The following is a 19,326-nucleotide window of genomic DNA, read 5'->3' as shown; positions in this document are numbered from 1 at the left end:
ATATGTTTTTGTCAATGATGATAATAGTGATTCAATCTAGAAAAAGGGAGAGGGGTGTGAGAGAATGCATTGGTTATGGGTGGAAGGATGATACAACTTGTGTAAAAATATGGAAGGACGACACCACCTTAGGAATAGACTAGCTGCTACTAATTTTGATAGTTTCTAAATACAGTGTTGAGCTGCCTGAAGATCTGCTAAATGTTCTGACAAGCCTTCCAGGCTTTGAGGAGGCACACATATTCTACTATTATGCATACCTAGTTGCCAATCCTCACATTGGTAAGGCCTTCTATAAGCTGCCTTTCAATCACAAGTTGAACCGGGTTGCCTTCTTCATCGCCGACAAGTTTCCTAGGTGTTAAAGAATGAATGATGCATCAGGAGAACTATTGGGTGCGAGCTTTCTTTTGCTTGTACCACTAAAAGTGCACTGGGGTTTTAATTTGCTTTAAATTTGTTAGCTTTGTGGGTTGTAACCCTCTTATACATGGTATTGTGTGATTGCAATGTGCTCATTTCAGTTATGGAATGCACGGAATGCCTCCTACTTGATTAATCGGTATGGTTTATTGATGTGTTTTATGGAATGTTTATGGAGTGATCTTTTGATGAGGATGTGTTTATAGAATGTTTATTTGTCATGGTTTATTGATTTCAGTTATTGATGGGGTTTGATCGGTATGGTACAGTGCATGCTTGTTGCTTGCTGGTGTTCCTTGTGATCTTTCAAAGGAGGTAACTTTACCAACTGAACACAATGAGTGATCATATCTGGACATCCATCCCAATTACTCCAATCATACATAGGATGGGACGATCCCATCATCTTTCATCCCTCCAATCAAACATGAAATAGGGATGAACTTATCCCTCAAACCAAACATGAGCTAGGATGAGATGGGACTGGGTCATCCGGGATGACCCTGTCCCGTCCGTCTCGTCCCTCCATCCAAACACATCCTAAGAAATCTAAGATAATTACAGAGGAGTAAAAAAATACGAGGGATGAAAGAGCAGTAATAAGAGTGGAAACAAAACATAAGCTGACATTTCGCCATCGTGGAGCTCGCTCTGTTTTGCACAATTAGTCTCCACGGCGACATGACATCGGTCATCGGCAGATCGACGTGTCAAGAAACAGCTCGCGTATGACAGCAAACAATGGCGGTCACGGCAAGGAATCGGAGACCTCCTGCTCGAACGCGTGCCTCAGGCTGCCCTTCATGAAGTTGCCGCTCCACGTGGACGCCGACGTCAAGCTGACCTGGCTCGCCGTCGTCCCCGCCGTGGACGACACGGTGTCGAGCCCGCCGTCGGTCGCCGGCCACACGAAGGACGGCTTGAAGGGCGGCACCGCCGGCGGCGGCACGGACCCGAGCAGGACCTGCTGGATGGCCGGCGTCCTGGGCCGCTCCCCCGGTGTCGGGTGGCTGCAGGCGAGCCCCAGCAGGATGAGCCGCTCCGCCTGCTCCCTGTCGAACGCGCCCTCGAGGCGCGCGTCGACGGCCTCGAGCGCGCGGCCGTCGCGGTGCAGGCGCCACACCCAGTCCACGAGGAAGTGGAAGCCCTCGACGTCGCAGCGCGGGCGGCGCCCGCAGACGACCTCGAGCACGACGGCGCCGAACGCGTAGACGTCGGACTCGCGCGTCGCCTTCTCTGTGTGGAAGCACTCGGGCGCGATGTAGCCGACGGTGCCGTGCACGCCGCCGCCGGCCTCCTCGATGTAGGAGGTCTTGTCCGTCTCGATGGCGCGCGCCAGACCGAAGTCGCCGAGCCGGGCGCCGAAGGCGGCGTCGAGGAGGATGTTGGAGGCCTTGAGGTCGCGGTGCACCACCCGCTGGTCGTACTCGTCGTGGAGGTAGTGGAGAGCCGACGCCACGCCCTTGACGATGCTGTAGCGGAGCTCCCACCCCAGCAGCTGCCGCCCCGGCGCCGGGCCGAACAGGTGCTGGTCCAGGCTCCCGTTCGGCATGAACTCGTACACCAGCAGCAGCTCGCCGTTGTCGTGGCTCCACCCTGCATTGACCAATTTAATGTCAAAGTTTAATCTCCATAACCATTTGGGGTGTTTGCAACAAATTAGTTTTGCAAATGATTTTTATTTCTTTGTAAGTTGTAACAATGACACTGCAGTGACAGTTCTAATGTCATTTTTGCAAAAGTTTGCTAAAGAAAACGAAAATGGATCATGAAGGCTGCTCAGTGTTTGCTTGTAATGAGGTGTATTATGCACACAAATGAATGTTGTTAATCAGCGAGTGGTGGTTCATTGATTGATTAGCAAAGTTCGAACGCATTGGAGCTGTAAAGTCTTAACGAAAGTGGAGAGGGTCAACAGGTTCCGCGCACATGCATCGCCTGGAAAGCCGAGTGAATTGCGTTCGAGTTGCCATTGTTAATGGACAAACCATGTGCGAGCGAGCATCACCACAGACGAATAAAGAATCAAGGAATGGTTAAGCAAGCGGCGGCGGCCGGAGGTGAGCAGGCTTACCGACGAGGCGGACGAGGTGCTTGTGGCGGAGGCGGTTGATGATGCTGAGCTCGGCGAGGAAGTCGTTCTGGCCCTGCGTGTTCGCCCGCGAGAACTTCTTGACGGCCACCTCCACCGCGCTCCCGGCGCCGCCGGGGCAGGTGTGGTCGCCGACCACCACGCCCCGGTACACCACCCCGTACCCGCCCTGCCCCAGCTTCATCTTCTCGTCGAAGTTGTTGGTCGCCTTGCGGATCTCGCGGTACTCGAACTCCCGCGGCCCGCCGGCGAGGCTCCGGATCATCGTGCCGGTGATGGCGCTGCTGTCGTCGCCGCCGCCGTGCGCCGCCTTCCGCCGCTTCGCCACGCAGACGTACGCCAGAACGGCCGCGGCGGCGAGCACTGTCACCCCCACGGGCACCCCGACGGCGAGCCCGACCGTGCGCCGCCTGGCGTCGCCGTCGCCGTCGTCACAGGGAAGCTTCTCCAGCGTCATGTTCCACGCCAGGACGCAGTTGAGCTGGTACTTGCTCCCCGTCGACGCCGAGAACCCCAAGTAGGACCACTCCGCCACGGTCGCCGCGAGGTCCAGCGGCGCGGCGAGGACCGCCCGCCCGGGCTTCGCCTTCCCGGCGACGGCCATGTACACGGCAATGCGGCGCGCGCCGCCGTCGTAGTCGACCCAGACGGTGTAGTTCGTCGGCTTGGCCGGCGAGATCTCGATGCCGAGAGGCTTGAGCGAGGCGTTGGCGACGGAGACGACGCTGTTGACGTTGAGCCCGACGTGGTTGTCGTCCGGGTCGTAGGGCTGCTTCTCGGTGTCGAGCTCGACGGCGACGATCTGGTTGGTGGCGTTGCCGTCGGTGGCGGCGTTGGTGAGGCCGAGGTACCCGCCGGAGCTCCCGGTGGGCGGCTCGTCCGCGGACGGCGCGATGACGAACGCGAACCCCTCCGCGGGCTCCGTGCCGTTGGGCCGGAAGATGTTGATGCTGAAGACGGTGCTGAAGGACGCGACCCTCTTGCCGTCGCCGGCGGTGGCGTTGGCCTCGTCGCCATGGCGGCCCTCGCGGTGCCAGAGCTTGAACGGCGTCGCGTAGAGCACGCGGCCGGACTTGTGGGTGAGGAAGGTGGCGGCGTCGTTGATGGTGTCCGGGGTGATCTGGAGCGCGCCCTGGCTGATGCTGGCGTCGCCGAGCACCGTCACGTTGGCGCCGCGGTTCGCGCCGACGAAGCGTGAGAAGCTGAACCCGGTGACATTGCCGTCGCCGCCGCCGGGAGCCGCGGGCGCGAGCGGGCCCGCGGTGGCATTGGTGGCGAGGGAAGCCGAGGCTGCGGCCGAGGTGACGGCGACGGCGCTGGCGGCAGCTAGGAGGAGCAGGTGTACGAGGAAGCGGGCGGCCATGAACGAGGAGCAGGAGGCCGAGACCACCGCCACTGCTGGGGTTGGCGCCCGTGTGCGGCCTGTGGGCGCTGCTGCACGGCCGCCCTCCTTATTTCCACCGGCTTTCCCTGAGAGAATCTTCGCCCGCCTACCGGTAAAGACGAGAGAAAAAAATTGGAAGCTTTGTTCAGTAGCAAAGCTGCGTTCACACTAGTGTCTTCTCCTGTCCTGTCCTCTTGCGTGAGGAACAGAGCGGAGGCAGAAGAAGCCGAGATGAAGGTGCCGTCTCTAGCAGATACCAAGCCTTTCCGATCAAAGACATTCCAATTTGTTTTTTTTCCCTCGAAAGACAAGACATTCCAATTTGTAGCCGGACTGAAAAACAGTGGCGCTGTCTTTTTTTTTCAAACAAAAATACAGTAGTACTCAACAGTTTTCTTTTTTCTGGGGAAAAAAAAAAGTTAACATGGTTACATTCTTTTGTTGAAAGGAGCATGATTATGCAAATGGAGTGGATGGGCCAATTGGCCAAATGATGAAAACAGCATGTTTAGATTACTGAATGCGATGCCCATGTTAGCATCAGGCTTCAGCATCAAGCAATCCCGGATAGCGACTCAAAGAACGTGTGTACTGTACTTGAGTTGGTCCCGGCAAGCACGATGGTGCAAATTGGATTGGAATGTGAACGGTTTGCAGTTCCACTGTCCTTGGATCAAACTGCAGCTCGCAGCTTGTCGTCGCCCCGACCATGTGTAACTTGAAAGACCAACATCTGGTTGTACTATCGCGACTGATTTTGGGGGGAAAATACTAGAAATAGAACTGCATACTCCGTAGTAGATTGCAGTTCTTGGGTTCCTGTTCAGCGTCGAGTGAGACAGAGGAGAGGACAGAAGGGATTGACAGCGAATGGTCGAACGGGCGGTTGGTCTTGGTCAGTGGTCACTGCATGCTCATCGATCGCCACCGGTCAGCAGCTGACCGATTGGGTCAGACTTTCACCTTTCAGCAACCAGCTCATCGCCTTCAAAATGGTCAATGACACATGCATCGTGATCGAGCCCGATTCGCAGCGCCATTTCCCAGCCTTCTCCGCAGAATCCACGCTGGATACGCTGTTCCATGGATGAATGAGCTCGACCTGGAGCTGCGACCCTGATGAAAGATCGGATCCGTCCAGGGTTCCAGGTCAATCTCTGCTCTTCAACCGCTGCATCGTTCAGGGATTCACACCAACTGCCGCAGGGACCAAGAGTTCCTTCGGAGTGGCCCGCACATGCCGTCAGCTCCGTGCAGGCTCGTCGAGCTGTTGAGCAGCTCATGGCATGGCACTTTCTCATCTTTTCCTCTCTTTTTTCCCCCGCAAAGAGGATCAGCAGCTCGTTGCGCTTTTGCGGTGTGAAAATGACGCGGCGGGGAGACTGGAGAGAAGCATCATCAGGTGGAAAAAGATGCGTATGCAAGCTGGTGCGCCTCGATCTCGATGGCGACACCACTTTTGTTGAACAATGATGAGGGCATGCAGCTTAGCAGCAGCTGCCAAACTTATTACAGAAAATAACTTGCGGGAGAGTTAAGATTGCCCAAATTCTACTGTATGCTCCCTCCCTCCCCCCTCTGGTTACGGACTCTCTGGAAAATTGCACACTCATATGATGAAGTTCTATGGTAGCATCACTGAATGCCATGCTGATGACAGTAAGAAAATTACTGACCTGATGGTATTGTTGCCTCTGCAGTGCAGTATCTGCAACGGGAGAAGTATTGCTGATCTCTGTGTTGCCCTGCAATCAGCTAGGTGTAACAGTCCATGCATACAGCATACCCTCTTTTGCCTTTGGACTGTACATACTTCCTTGGCCACCAACTACGGGAGGTATACTTGTTACAAGGCGGATCAAGTGTGCAAACACCTTGCTCACGTCAAATCAATTGTGTACTGCTACAGTCATGGTCCATGCATATGCATGCTCAGTCTCCAATGAACAGGTGGAGCCATACTGCTCACTTGTTGGGCTGTGTGGCCCGGACATAGCTGATGTGTCTGCACCGCACAGAAGAGGCAAGGCCATGTAATCAAGACCCCCGATTCCAGGGTCCTGCGGCGACCATTGGCGCGGGCCACGTCGCCCTCCGATCGCGCGGATCCGGCTGCTAGTGGCGCGGCTGTCCACTAGCAGGCAGGTGCGTGGAATTTTGTAAAAAAATCCTCCAATTTTCCACCAATCGACTTCGGGTCTAGGGAGCCTCCTGGACAATGGTGACCACGATTCGATTTCATAGCGGCACGTCGCATGAGTTCCAAAATATTTCAATACTAAGAAGGGAAAATTCCGATTTCGCATCGCTTTTGCAAAAAATCACCTGCCGGAAGAACCCCTGCTGCACTCTGCCGTCGTGCACTCGGCCCTGACCCTCCTCTCATTCCTCTCTCCCTCTCTCTCCCTTCTCCTCTCCCCTCCCCACCGCCCGTTTCCGACATCTGGCATGCTAGGCAGCAAACTCTTGCTCGCAACACGTGCTCTACTTGCCGGAGGGCAGCAAACTCTTGAGGTCAAACTTCGACGACGACGCTCCAGAACGCTCAGCGTACATCTAAAGTCACAGATAGTTCCTAAATTCGGGGACTAAGCGCCAATTACTACTAAAAATATTTCCAGTGGCTTCGCTAGCCCCCAGGCTCGGGGGTTAAGTGCCAATTACTACTCAGAAATATTTTCAGTAGCTTCGCTAGCTCCAGACTCGGGAGCTAAGTGCCAATTACTACTCGGGAATATCTCCAATTATTCAGCTAGCTTCCAAGCTCGGGGGCTAAGCACCAATAAGTACTCGACGTGGTTCCTCTGGCTCACCTGGCGCATAAGCTCTGGGGCTGAACGCTGCAAAACTACTCAAATGATGACTTGCGTGAAGGCTAAGCTACCCTTGATAATCAATCAATCCAAGGCTCGGGGGCTGATAAGCTACACCCATCAGCTGATTTTTTTTCAAGACGAAAGAAGAAGATTCAAGATTTTATTGACCCTCAGCTTGATTCTTCGATTCAACCTAAGGCTCGGGGGCTACTCCATATGGAGTGCGAATTTCGCCGCCCTCCACATATGAAGACTACAATATTGAGATGATCAAGGCTTGACCACACCTTAGCCTCATGGCAGCTTTGAGGAACTTTGAAGATTCAGCTAGACAAATTACTCAAAGAGCACCAAAACTACTCAGCGAGGATCTTAAAAGTACTCGAAGACTGCTGCATTCGGCTATGAAGCGCTCGGAGGCTTGTCGGGATAGATCCCCAGTACCCACAAGGAAGGAAGAAGACGGACTCCTACTAGGATTCCACTGTAATCCTACTAGGACTCATACCATGTAATCCTACTATGACTCATACCATGTAATCCTACTAGGACTCCTCCTTATATCCGACTAGTTATCCCGCCCCCTGGAGTATATAAAGGAGGGCAGGGGTACCTAGATCGGCGGCTCAGAACCCTCAGAACCATCAAGAGGTTCAACACCAAACAACACCTAAGCGCAGGACGCAATGTACAACATCCCAAATAGGATGTAGGGTATTACGCTATTATGGCAGTCCGAACCTGTATAAATCCGTGTCTTGTATCCTCACTTTTACCTTCGAGTTCCAGGTCCGGCGATTCCCCACCAACCAATCTACTACCTCGGGTACCGCTTGGTAGGTTGCCGGGTATAAAACTCCGACATTGCCGCCGCAACGCGACGCCTCCTACCTCCTCTCACGTCCTCTCCTCCCCTACCTCCGGCCACATCTCGCTTCCTTCGTCCATCCTAGGGAGCCCTTAACTACTCATTCTGCATCATGGATACACCTGTGCATAACCCTAACCCTAATCGTAGGGGTCCTACGGCAACCATTGGCACGGGCCACGTCGCCCCGTTTTCGTTTCCGTCCGATCGCGCAGATCCGGCCGTCCACAAGTAGGCAGACAGGTGCATGGAATTTTGCAAAAAAAGTCCTCCAGTTTTCCACTAATCGACTTCGGGTCCAGGGAGGCTCCTGGACAACAGTAACCTCATTCGATTTCTTTGCGGCACGTCCCGTGGGTTCCAAAATATTTTAATACCGAGAAGAGAAAATGCCGATTTCGCGTCGCTTTTGCAAAAAACCACCCGCTGGCCATTTTGCGAAGAACCCCCACTGCACCATGCCGCCGCGTGCTCGGCCCTAACCCTCCTCTCATTCCTCTCTCTCCCCTCTCCCCTCCCCTCCCCGTCGCCCGTTTACTACACCGCACCACTGCTGCCGCCACCTTGGAGACTCACTACAAACTGGGTAGTAATGTGAGTTCTAGGATCCACCATGGATAGTAGAATGGATTTCATTAGGTTTTTAGCTCAAAGGTAACATGCTGCTGGATAATGAAGCATTAGGAATTTCCATTTTGTTTTTTTTTTGTTTTTCATTGGAATAAGTTTTCAAAAGAAAGTGAAGATGGCTTGATCAATTGGCATTTCTAAATTTGTTCATGCTTATTGATACTAGTTACTAGCCTAGGTTATATTGTTATGCGCTCTGGCTTGCCTTTTACAAATTTACTTATGTTGGCATAATCTTCATTCTCTTCCAATATGAACATTGTATGTTGTATTCCTGTGATTATTTTATCTTGGTTCATAGCTATTACTCCCTGTAGTTCTCATGAAAAAGCTTATCCAATTCTATGTGGACTGTGAGAATTGTTGGAACTTAATCTTTTTGTCACACATTTAAATTAAGGAAGCAAGCTTGGCTGACAGATCAAGAAGCAAGCTTGGCTATCTGATCCAAGATTTGGTAGTTTTCATTGAAATGGTACTTACTCTGAACTTTTGTTGGTATTTTTATTATTAAATTTCTGAATGGAGATTAGCATGTACATAATGACAAATATCTGCTTCAACATGTTGCAGGCCGACAAGACACGAAGCCACAACATAGGCAATCTCCACTTGGCTGAAATGAGATTTATCTCCTATATTGAGCGCAGGCATGTAAAGGTTGATGTTAGTATATTTTCTTCTTCTATCCAAGATATGATGGTGCTTCCTTTAGTTAGTAATGTTTTATAACTTTGTTCTCTTGTGTGTAGTCATATTGCAATAAACTTGTCTCCATTTCGAAAATAAACTTGAAATCATATATTTGTTTGGATGTGATCATGCACTGTTGCCAAATTACCGTGGTCTTCTTTTCGTATGCAATTTATTTGATGTCCATTTCAGACCAAAGTTGACTTATTTTAATGCAATAAATCTCATAATGGATAATTAAAAATAACATTTGAGTCGATAGCGATTCATAGTCAATTGTTGTTGATTTGCCATTCCAATGACAGATGGTGCTATCGGTAGGGATGGGGTGAAGTGAAGCGTATGTCATGTTTCAAGGGTGCACAGCTTTTTCAACCTTTTCATACGAGTTTACCTAATTATTTTTGCCTGCCTCCCTTGAGCTTATTAGCAACCAATTACCTTGATGTTTCGAGGACTGAAATAATTTGGCATGCCATTGTGCCTATAGCAGAATGTACAGCAGCATGGCTTCTGGCTTGAAGTCTTTTATCTATAATTAAGGGTTATGGGATGTAAGCATGCCAAGCAATGCCATATGTGCTTCGTCGTTGAGAAATGGCCTCACAATCCTGCTCATGCATTCCACATATATGAAATTGTAAGCATATCTATGAGTTACTTAAGATGTTAACTTGTGTTACTTAATGTTCTTATGTGTGGAGGGGAGCCATGGCAGGTGGCAGTATGCATCAGCAAGAAGCAGTACAAGCAGGAGCTTCCTTCAGGCTGGCATAGGTATGCAGGGGCCCAATATTTCTAAACTTCTAGCACCACTGCTTTTTAATGTTCCTATGAAGTATAAATTTCATAAGCTGTAGTTAATGTCAGATCCTATAGATTGTGAATCTAGCAAGCTCCCTTTTAGTTTAATCCTATCCTGTAAACTACTATTTTCATCATGGGAAATCGTAACATTTTTAGACAAAGGTGGACAAATCTGATCTCCATCTTATGTTAGTCCATCATCTCGTTAGACCTCATTTTCCACCATGTTTTTCCCTTGGTGGATCGAACTGCTCAAGTGATTATTTGCATTCTCAGTTTTTATCAAATCAGTTTGCTTGAAATGGATAGGGGAGCTTTCCTATCCAAATAGATAAGTTAGCTACTTTTTGCACCCATAATCTTTTTTTTTTGCAATTGCGCTTCCCTGCACTTCACTTGTAATTGAATCATAAAATACGACATGCATTGAAGAAATAACTTTGGTAGGTATTTTCCATTGGTTTGATTTATCAGACAGGTTTCATCGAAGTGTGCTAATCATGGCCATGTTAATTGAACTTGCTAAGAATAGCAGAATGTATGTTAAATTGCTTCTGTGCTTGACCTTCAGTTGCTTTGTGTTACATGACCATATGCTTTAACAGCTTCTAAATGTACATATAAGTATTTATATTCCTATTTGTAATTGTGTCTTCAAGTTTCACTGAGTCATGCAATGCTCATAACAGAATTGTTAGTTTAATAATTAGTATATATATGGTTCAAGTTTACGCAAGATCATGTGAGAGAAAGAACCTAGATCTTTTTTTGCGAGGGAAAGAACTAAGATTAATTATCTAAAAAATAGCCTAGATTAATTTGTGGAACACATTTTTTAAAATCTGGAAGCTAACATTTTTTCCCTTTAACTTCATGCTTGGATGATAATCTCCGTGACTTCATGTTCCTTTCTTCAAGGATTGATCTGGTTTTCTATTGCTATTGGGAAATGATAATTTTAGGCTTCCTCTACATTTCTATCCCAATCAGGAGCTATCATTCTCTTGTGACCAAACTAATGTTGTTGAGAACTAAGTGATCAGTATATATCTATCAACTTATGGATGATCTTGGGCATCTCATTTTATTTATTCAGTCCATCATAGTTCCATTCTGTTCATCAAAAATTTTCAGTACTTTCGCATGCTTATACATGTATTTACTTTTATAATATTACATCATTAGCTACTTCACAGTTGCTTGACAACTCGGTGTTAGAGTTTTGAATGGCAAGAGCTGGTACTATACCAGGTGTCACAATTCATCAACATGCTTGCACGATAAAGGGGTATCACAGCTTGGGTACTGACAAAGGATCATGTTTGGAAGTTTTGGGAGCAGCTCTCTAACACAGGATTGTATGCCAAGCTCCGGACCTTCTTTGGCATGTATGGATTCAATTTTAGGTATAAATGTGTATCACTCTCCTTCAACTTGTTTCTCTTATAGTTGACCTCAAAATAAATCTTGAAAATGTTCTTCTGTTTGATCTGGATTCCTGATGATATGTGTTTCTGTGTCATTCTAAATTTTGGTCCTTGCATTAGAGACCATATAATGCTGAACGAATGTGGTGTGTACATGATCATATAGCTCTGTATAGCAAATGCTCTATGTCTGGATGTTATTTTCTTCATACTTGACAATTAGATGTAGTAGGTTATCTAGCTGGTATCATAGGCAAATAGTTATTTCTTACTGAGGCAGTCGGTTGCATAGTTGAATTGCACCTCTTAAAATACCTGCATCATATTTTAGTTTAAAAAATCATGACTTTATTGTAGGATAAAGTAAAATATTATATCAAGCTTAGATTCCCAATGATGCCCTGTAGATATTTTGGCACTACAAAATAACTTTCTGTTATGGTCATGTAGAATTTTTAGGCAGCCTTGCACCTGCGTATTTTGTTTACCTAGCCACTAGATTTATGTAGCTATATCTACCTCTACCACTTTTGATCGATTATTAGTTCCCAAAGCTAGGGATAAATCAGAGCATTTTGCTTATTTGAATCATGTATGTATGTAAATTTCTAAGCCCAAGGTTTAAAAATAAGCATAGTAATTTCACTAATATGCTGCAAAAAATTGAACTCACTGTAGTAATCAGTATGACACAGAAAAGTTGCAGTTTCCATTGTCTACAAAAGAATGGTTCTCCAAAAAAATTAGTGTAGAACAAGAACCTTCTGCAGAAAAGGAGAAAGATATGAACAATAAGTCGTTACCTCAGAGTTATTTTGGCAAACTCTTGACATTATTACTCTTCACCAGATGTGATGTGGCTATTCAATGTTGAGTCGTATGTTTTACTCTGGTAAATCCAGCATAGCTAAAAACAGTTAGAACCGCACGTCTTTTTTCTCATATGATACTGCGGTGAGTTCAAATGCAAAATGTAGGACTGTCCTTCCACCTCTGTTTATTGTTCCTAGACTCAATTAAATTGATCTGTTTGCTATATGATATAAGGTGTTGCATGGACGTCTGTGCACTCAAGATTTGGTTACCAAATTATTTCCACTTTGTTGTGTTTTCATTCTTAAAATTTTGGTTCTTGTAGTTACTTAGTATTGACTGGTATCCTAAAGAAAAATAGGAAGAAGGGGAGAGACGAGGGGAAGCTCCTTTGCTGCAGATATGAAAGGTTATTTTCTATGAACTTTACCTTCATTGGCTAATATGCATGGCTCTTTTCTGCGTGGCCTTTGGAACGTCATGTTTTGTTAAGATATTCACTCTCTTTAGTATTGCTCACATTTTTTTGTGCCGTTTCTGTTCCATACCAGTTTACATGCTCTCCTGTGTGCTTCTTCAAACTGATGGTGATGTCTCATGGAAATGGCTAAGAAACAAAGGATTAGCTTTGCTGCTGTTCGCTGAAGTGTCAGTGGAGATATTTGAAGGTCCATCTTGGTGACCTGAAATTCTGATTATGTTGTCAACGCCATGTTGTCCTTTCAGCTTGCGGTCATTTTGCCCCTGTAACGAGCCTTGATAAATTATGGCTATTTTGATACCAAAGCATTTGCCTTTTAATCCTAAATAATTCTATGCAAGTTACATATCTTAGTGCCCTTGAATTGAATATATTCATAGTTCTCTTTGCTTCTAGGTTTACAAAGATGGATCCGGAACATTGCCGGACGCCTAACAGTGGCTGCAATCTCGCAATACGTCCAGCTATGGCACGTCGTATCTGAAGTCCAACTCCAGGAAGGAGCTATTGACACGATCTCGTGGTGTTGGGAGAATTCAGGAACATACTCTGCTAGGTCGGCCTACAACTTCTTCTTCATTGGATCAGTAAAATCCCCAGCTTTCGGTTGTATCTGGCGAGCTTGCCCCCCCCCCCCCCCCCTTCGAGTTAAGCTTTTCATGTGGCTTGCTATGATGCAACGACTATGGACATCGGCTCGCCGTAAGAAACATGGGCTACAGAACTGGGACGAGTGCTGTCTTTGTTGCCAGGATCCCGAGACCTCTGACCATCTGCTTGCCAATTGCAGCTACACGAAGCAGGTCTGGTACTCAGTAGATCAGATGACAGGCAACGCCTCCTTCCTGCCAGCCCCCGGGTCTTCAATGATGGATTGGTGGCTGCTCCGGAGGCGAAGCTTCCATGGCGCCAGGAAGAAAGGGATCGACACCACAACTATCTTGGTCTCATGGCGTATTTGGAAAGAGCAAAATAATCGAGTATTCACCGGAGATCCACAACGGACGCCGCAACAGCTAGCAGCAGTAGTCGCGGACGAAGCGGCGATCTGGTTCATGGCTAGGGCACACTGCCTATCTAGTGTAGGATGGCATTTTGATAGTTCGTGACGCTATGGTGCTGGTTGTTTACTGTCTAGGAGCTCCCGTCTCGCGTAATTAGCCCCTAGAATCACTGCTACCGTGTGCGTGCGTCCGGTTTAGGCCCGTATTGTATGAGTACTATCTATTTCTTCTTAATGGAATGATGCGCAGCCCCCTAGGTTTACAAAGATCGTGGCCTTTATCATCATTGCTATTTGTTGCAATCAGCAATAGGCACTTTGAAAATCGAAGTCGCCATTTTGAATGATGCTGAAAAATATCATATTGACATCTGACGATGCTTATTTGTTGCGGATGTTAATGATGAATATTTTTCTTTCTTTCTTGACATTGTGTTATTTAACGTATTTATATATACTGCAAATGGGTCAGCTTCTATCTTTCAAATTTCAGTTCATGAGCAGGATATATATAGTTCGCTCTGAGTAGTTGTTTGAACATTACATACCAAATTATTATAAATTTATGTCTTTGCACCTACATACTTCATTCTGACGGCATAATAGCGGCAGTGTGAACCTCATGGCCTTCCTATGTTCAAAATCATTTTTAAAAGTTCATTCAATGATAAAAAAAAAGATAATAATAATATGTATCACGCGTTGGTCGGCGAGCTCTGCACCCACACTGGGCGGATGATCGGCGGGCCGGAGGCGCGCCACAGTCTCTAGTACGATAAATACTGTGGAGTGCAAGGGGGGAAAGATTGTCAGATATTGTATGAACTATTCACCTTCTTCTTCTTCAAGTAAACTTTCCTCTTATCAACTATTCTTCTTCTTCTTCTTCGAGTAAAGTTTCCTCTGTTCTCCGACTGTTGCTCTATTCATCTTCTCCTTCAAGTAAACTTTCCTCTGTTCCCGAGTCGCATAGTCAATGCAGCGCGAGGGCTGTTGCTCTCTTTCTTTGTGGATTGTTTTTCTTTCTGGAAGGATTACGCCGCCGGCCTAGACTGTGGATCGGCCTCTCCCATTCATGCCGAACCCTACTAGGTCGTGGCCGTAATCCAAAGGAACTGCTCGACCGGGGCCATCCTCATCGAACCCTAGGCAAATCACCGCAATCCTTACTGGTTCCTCGCCAATTATACCGGTGAGTTCAGTTGATCCCAGTTTCTTGTGCATGTGTTCTCCATTTGTAATTTTGCATTCCATCAGTACTTGTTCACTGTACGATTTTCGTGCTAGTGCTAGGAGCAGAAGCCTCTGAGAGCTACTGCACTTCCATTCTGAGGGCTATTTCAATTTAAGCAGTAGCTTTCTCTGAGCCATCCAAGGAGCAGAAGCCTCTGAGAGCTACTTCAATGTAAGCAGTAGGCTCCTGATCCTCTGAGCCATCCAAGGAGCGGAAGAGGTTAGGAGCATATTGCTTTAGCACCATTTTTTTCTGGTAGTTATAACATGCTTCTGTTTGATCTAAGTACCAATGAATTTGCCAGCAATATTGAACCAAGAAATTCTTAGCTTCAAATGATTTTTGTTTCTATAACCACAGACAGAATGCCTAATGAAGCCAGCTTTTGTGTGATGCAAGCTTTTGTACAATATTTTTGTGCTGCAGTAAACTTAAAACATTCTAGTTTAGAGAATACTAACCTCTCCATTTTGCACAAAATTTATTCCCTGTAGTCTTTGTATCATCTCCGCAAATTGCTTAAAGAGCAATAGCTTTACCCAACAAATAGTTTGGAGCACGAAAGGTACACTTGGCTAATTTTATGGTTGAATCGAATGGAACTACCGAAGTTGCAGTAGCAGTTGGTCTGCTAGAATTTTAGAATGGCAAACTCTTTCCAATTAACTAGCCCATCAAAAAAAAGGGAGCAAGCTCTAGGTCAGGGTGATAATATGCTACAATTTTGCAGTATATGGCTAAGATTTGCAATGAAAATTTGGTGCGGTTCTGGATTTGTGATGCAGGAAGATGGTGATCCTCCAAAATGCTCGTCAACCAAAAATAAGTGAAGGAAAACTTCCTGATCCTATCAAACCTCGTCAATCAACTTCACTAGAACATATGGTTAAGCACAGACATGAATATGATGAATACTTGGCCAAGGCGAACCTTCTTGATTTCTCAAACCTTCTCAATAAAGGTTTGCCGGCTCTGGATCATGGACTATTGAGTGCTTTAGTGGACAGATGGAGTCCAATTACAAATACCTTCCATTTCCCTTTTGGGGAAATGACACCTACATTGCAAGATGTAGCTATGATGTTTGCTTTGCCCATCAATGGCAAAGCTGTTATTGGTGACATAAGGCGTGCCAGCATTAATGTTCAAGAAATACTTGGAGTAGCCCTACCCACCAAGCTGAAAGAAGGCAGAGAAGAACAAGCCACACAAGTTACCCAAGGATGGCTGATGAACAATTTCAACTCATTGCCAACGAATGCATCACCCGCTGTGATTCAGAGTCATACAAGAGCTTATGCATTAAGTATTTTAGGAGGCTTCATCTTCTCGAATAAAAGCTCTGGAACAGTCCATTTTGACATACTGCCACTTCTCGCAGACTGGGACACTGCAGGACAGTACAGCTGGGGCTCAGCCGTATTAGCCTTTCTGTACCGGGAACTCCGGATGGCCTCTTGCAATGCAGGGTTGTTCAAGAAAGTGGGTGTTGGAGGGTGCTTGTCATTTCTTCAGTTATGGTTCTGGATTCGTGTTCCTCTAGGGAGGCCTCAGCTTCCATTTTTTAGTGTACATAACCAATCAAAACTCTCTGTATGGCTGGATTTGAAGTGCTTCAAAACTCGGAAGAGAAGCCATCTGGAGTACACGCTCAGCATCGACAGTGTCGACTTTCTGAAAGTCCAGTGGCAACCGTATGGCCGTATGGGGACACCAGAGATAAGAAGGAACCTGGCCTTTGCTTTCGGGACAAGGATGTATGGCGAGCAAATACGCTCTTGAATTACTTCTGGATTGTAGAGCCTCATAATGTCCACAGAGTGAAGAAGCAATTTGGTGAGGATGAATTTGAACAAACGATTGAAGACTTCCAAGTTCCGTAAACAATGTAAGTGTTCTTCTCAAAGATTGGTCTAGTTCAAACTATTCAGAATGTTCTTATATAAAATGGCCTTGTTCTGTTCAGGTTTTGATCTACTTAATCATTTTCTGCAACCATAGATCTCAAAAGGATTAGTCTAGCCTAAAAAGAGCAGGGCCAAAAATGTGGGATCAAAGTCGAGAGCAAGTACCTGAACAGAAGAGCGATCAGGAACCTGATGATCAAAAGTATAAAGAATATTTGAAGTGGCTTCAAGATGTTTCATTTGTGGATTTTACCTTTCATCTCACTGGTTTCATGGACACAAATAATAATCAAAATGCTTCGTTCCTAATAAACAATGATGTGTGCGGTGGACATGTTGTGAAGAGAGAAAGTAACGATGATGTCCACCGGTTCATTAAATCCATTGTAAGTACTGCATCAGCTGTTTGACGAGTTGAATTAGTTCTGCAAATGCATGACCATCTTATGTTTGCAGGCTTACTCAATGAATATGAAGGACCGAAACTGGCGACCAGAGGGGGTGAATAGGAGCCTCACAAAAATTCACGGAAGCAATTTGAGTAAAATCAGAATAAAATTTATTTGCAATTTCCAACACAGATAAAAAGACAGGGGTAAGCAAAAAGCTAAATCACGTGATAAAGACCCACTAAACAAAATATTAAACAAAAGAGCACATGGTTGCAAAAAGGTTGTTTACTGTTCCTAGAAAGTGACCTCACCTTCCCTGGTGCATGCGTGAGTGATGTTTCTAGAAACAATATTAATGTGTAATATTGAAAGTGCTAATGAGAAGGAAATTTGCAAAGCAGAGACACGACCTGCAAGTCACCTGCAGGCGCATGCGTGCGCTGTTCGGAAGCAGAACGCTGTTCCTGGCCGGTCACCTCCCTTGTACGGGGCACACACAGCAAAATCCAGAGACGTGCGCTTCAGTAGAGCAGGCAGCGTACGGACTAATCGTACGAGCTCATCGGCGGGCGGCCCTGGTGCGACGCTGCGAGCCGTGGCTGACCGCCAGGAGCAGACCTTGTCCTCCCGCAACGATGCGTCCCTGAACAGCAAAAAGGGAACAACCAAACCGGCGGCGCAAACAACGAAAACAAAGGGAACGGAGGAAAATCGGATCTCGCACGAACAAAGAACAAATCATAAGGACGAATGATTAAAGTGTAATTATTCTACAAAAGTGCATCTAGCCTCCGCCCGATCGTCCTCCCTCTCTTAATTGGAGAGATCAACAAAAATCCCTCGCTAGTATTGAAACCCTAGGCTAGACCAACAAGCGAGAAAGCAAGAGCGCCCTCTCAACCCTAGGTGCCACATATTTATATCCTTAGGGTGGCACGACCTATTTACACATAACCCCCTACGCTAAATAAATCTAACGTAGGGGCGTAAATTCCAATTACGTCCTCCATGGTAAATTCCGCGATGTCCGCAATCCCTCCATCTCTACGACGTGATCTTCGCGATGTCGCCGCACGACCATCCGAAATCGTATCGCGATTGTCGGAATTTCCATCTTCGGCCAACGCCTGCCGCACGGGCGTCCCGGTACGATGCATGGCTTTGTGGCTCAACCAGCGAACCCCGGATTTTGTGGCATAATCCGAAAACCTCCCTCGACGTCCTCTCGCCGTGTAGCCAAGTACAGTAGACGTACACCGCACGATCGCCTGTCCCTCGAATGCAAGCCTCGATCCGCCCTTCTCCGCCCCCGCGGTTTTTCAACGCAGCATCCTATCTTCGTTCTTCACTCGTTGCCGCATGTACCTTGTCTCCACCTGTCACCTGCAACCACAACCTACCAAGAGACACGCCACACGCACACCGTGTTGTCAATCGCTCATCACCAAGGTGCTAGCCCACCGGCATCTCAGAATAAGATTACAGAAGATTTGGATGAGTACCTCAAGGTAGATTGTTCCTCCAAGGAGAAATGCTCTACAATGTGGAAGCTTGAGGTATGGTATATCTGTTTCCTGTGGTAAAATGGCATATCTTTTACTTGTGCCATGTCTGTACAAATTAAAAACCATGATTATACTGTGTAGGATATACTAGCAAGATTGAAGAATTTAACGAACAGGTTAGGATTGTATTCCATGCCAAAAAATGTCATGCTAGAAGAAAGTTGTAGGGACGAAGAAGATGAAGATGATGATGAAGATGAAGATAGTGACAATTGGATGCAAGATGATGCAAGAAAGACTAAGCGTCAATGGTGAGAAGCAATATACTTTTTTTGTTCTTAGGATAACTAAATAAGTTCTCCAATTTGGATAAATCTCGTACCAATGCATCATTTTAATTTTCAGGATATGCAAAGCAAGCAAGTGTTCAGAAGAAAAGGATGAAGAGAAAAGAAAGACTAAGCGGCAACGGTGACAAGCGATATAGTTTTTTTCTTAGGTTAACTAAAGAGGATCACAGTAGATCTTCTCCTGAATTACCTTCAAAAGCACGCAATGAATTATCTTCGCCTATCCAACAAATATACAATTGAAGGCAAAAGACTAGGCTGTATTGATGTATGCATGAACATGTAGCTTTTGTGTGGACGCGTGGTGGAATTAGTGGTGAAATCTGACTGAGTGTATGTGCTGTAAGATAACAATTCAAAAGTCAGGAATTAATGCCACATAGTGTTTGAAGCCTTCTTAAAATCTGCACAAGTTTTATAACAAAGAAGATTTACATTGGGTGTATTTGGTTTGGGAAAAGAAATACCCTAATGGGAAACTGCCTGGCAGCACAAAGAAGG

The 19,326-nt window shown here is 46.4% G+C and overlaps 1 protein-coding gene across 1 annotated transcript; it reads right to left on the bottom strand.

The window, feature by feature from the left end:
* Nucleotides 1-765: 765 nt before the first annotated feature.
* Nucleotides 766-4,019, bottom strand: LOC117859925 (probable L-type lectin-domain containing receptor kinase S.5). Its single transcript, XM_034743121.2, has 2 exons — nucleotides 2,498-4,019; nucleotides 766-2,019 (listed from the first exon to the last, which is right to left on the bottom strand). The coding sequence occupies exons 1-2, from the start codon at nucleotides 3,876-3,878 to the stop codon at nucleotides 1,172-1,174; spliced, it is 2,229 nt and encodes a 742-aa protein (XP_034599012.1). The 5' UTR covers nucleotides 3,879-4,019; the 3' UTR covers nucleotides 766-1,171.
* Between the last annotated feature and the right edge of the window lie 15,307 nt (nucleotides 4,020-19,326).

Source organism: Setaria viridis, chromosome 6 (assembly GCF_005286985.2).
Source record: "Setaria viridis chromosome 6, Setaria_viridis_v4.0, whole genome shotgun sequence".
NCBI lineage: Eukaryota > Viridiplantae > Streptophyta > Magnoliopsida > Poales > Poaceae > Setaria > Setaria viridis.
The sequence above is the reverse complement of the archived record's forward strand: the minus strand, read 5'-3'. Positions and strand labels throughout refer to the sequence as shown.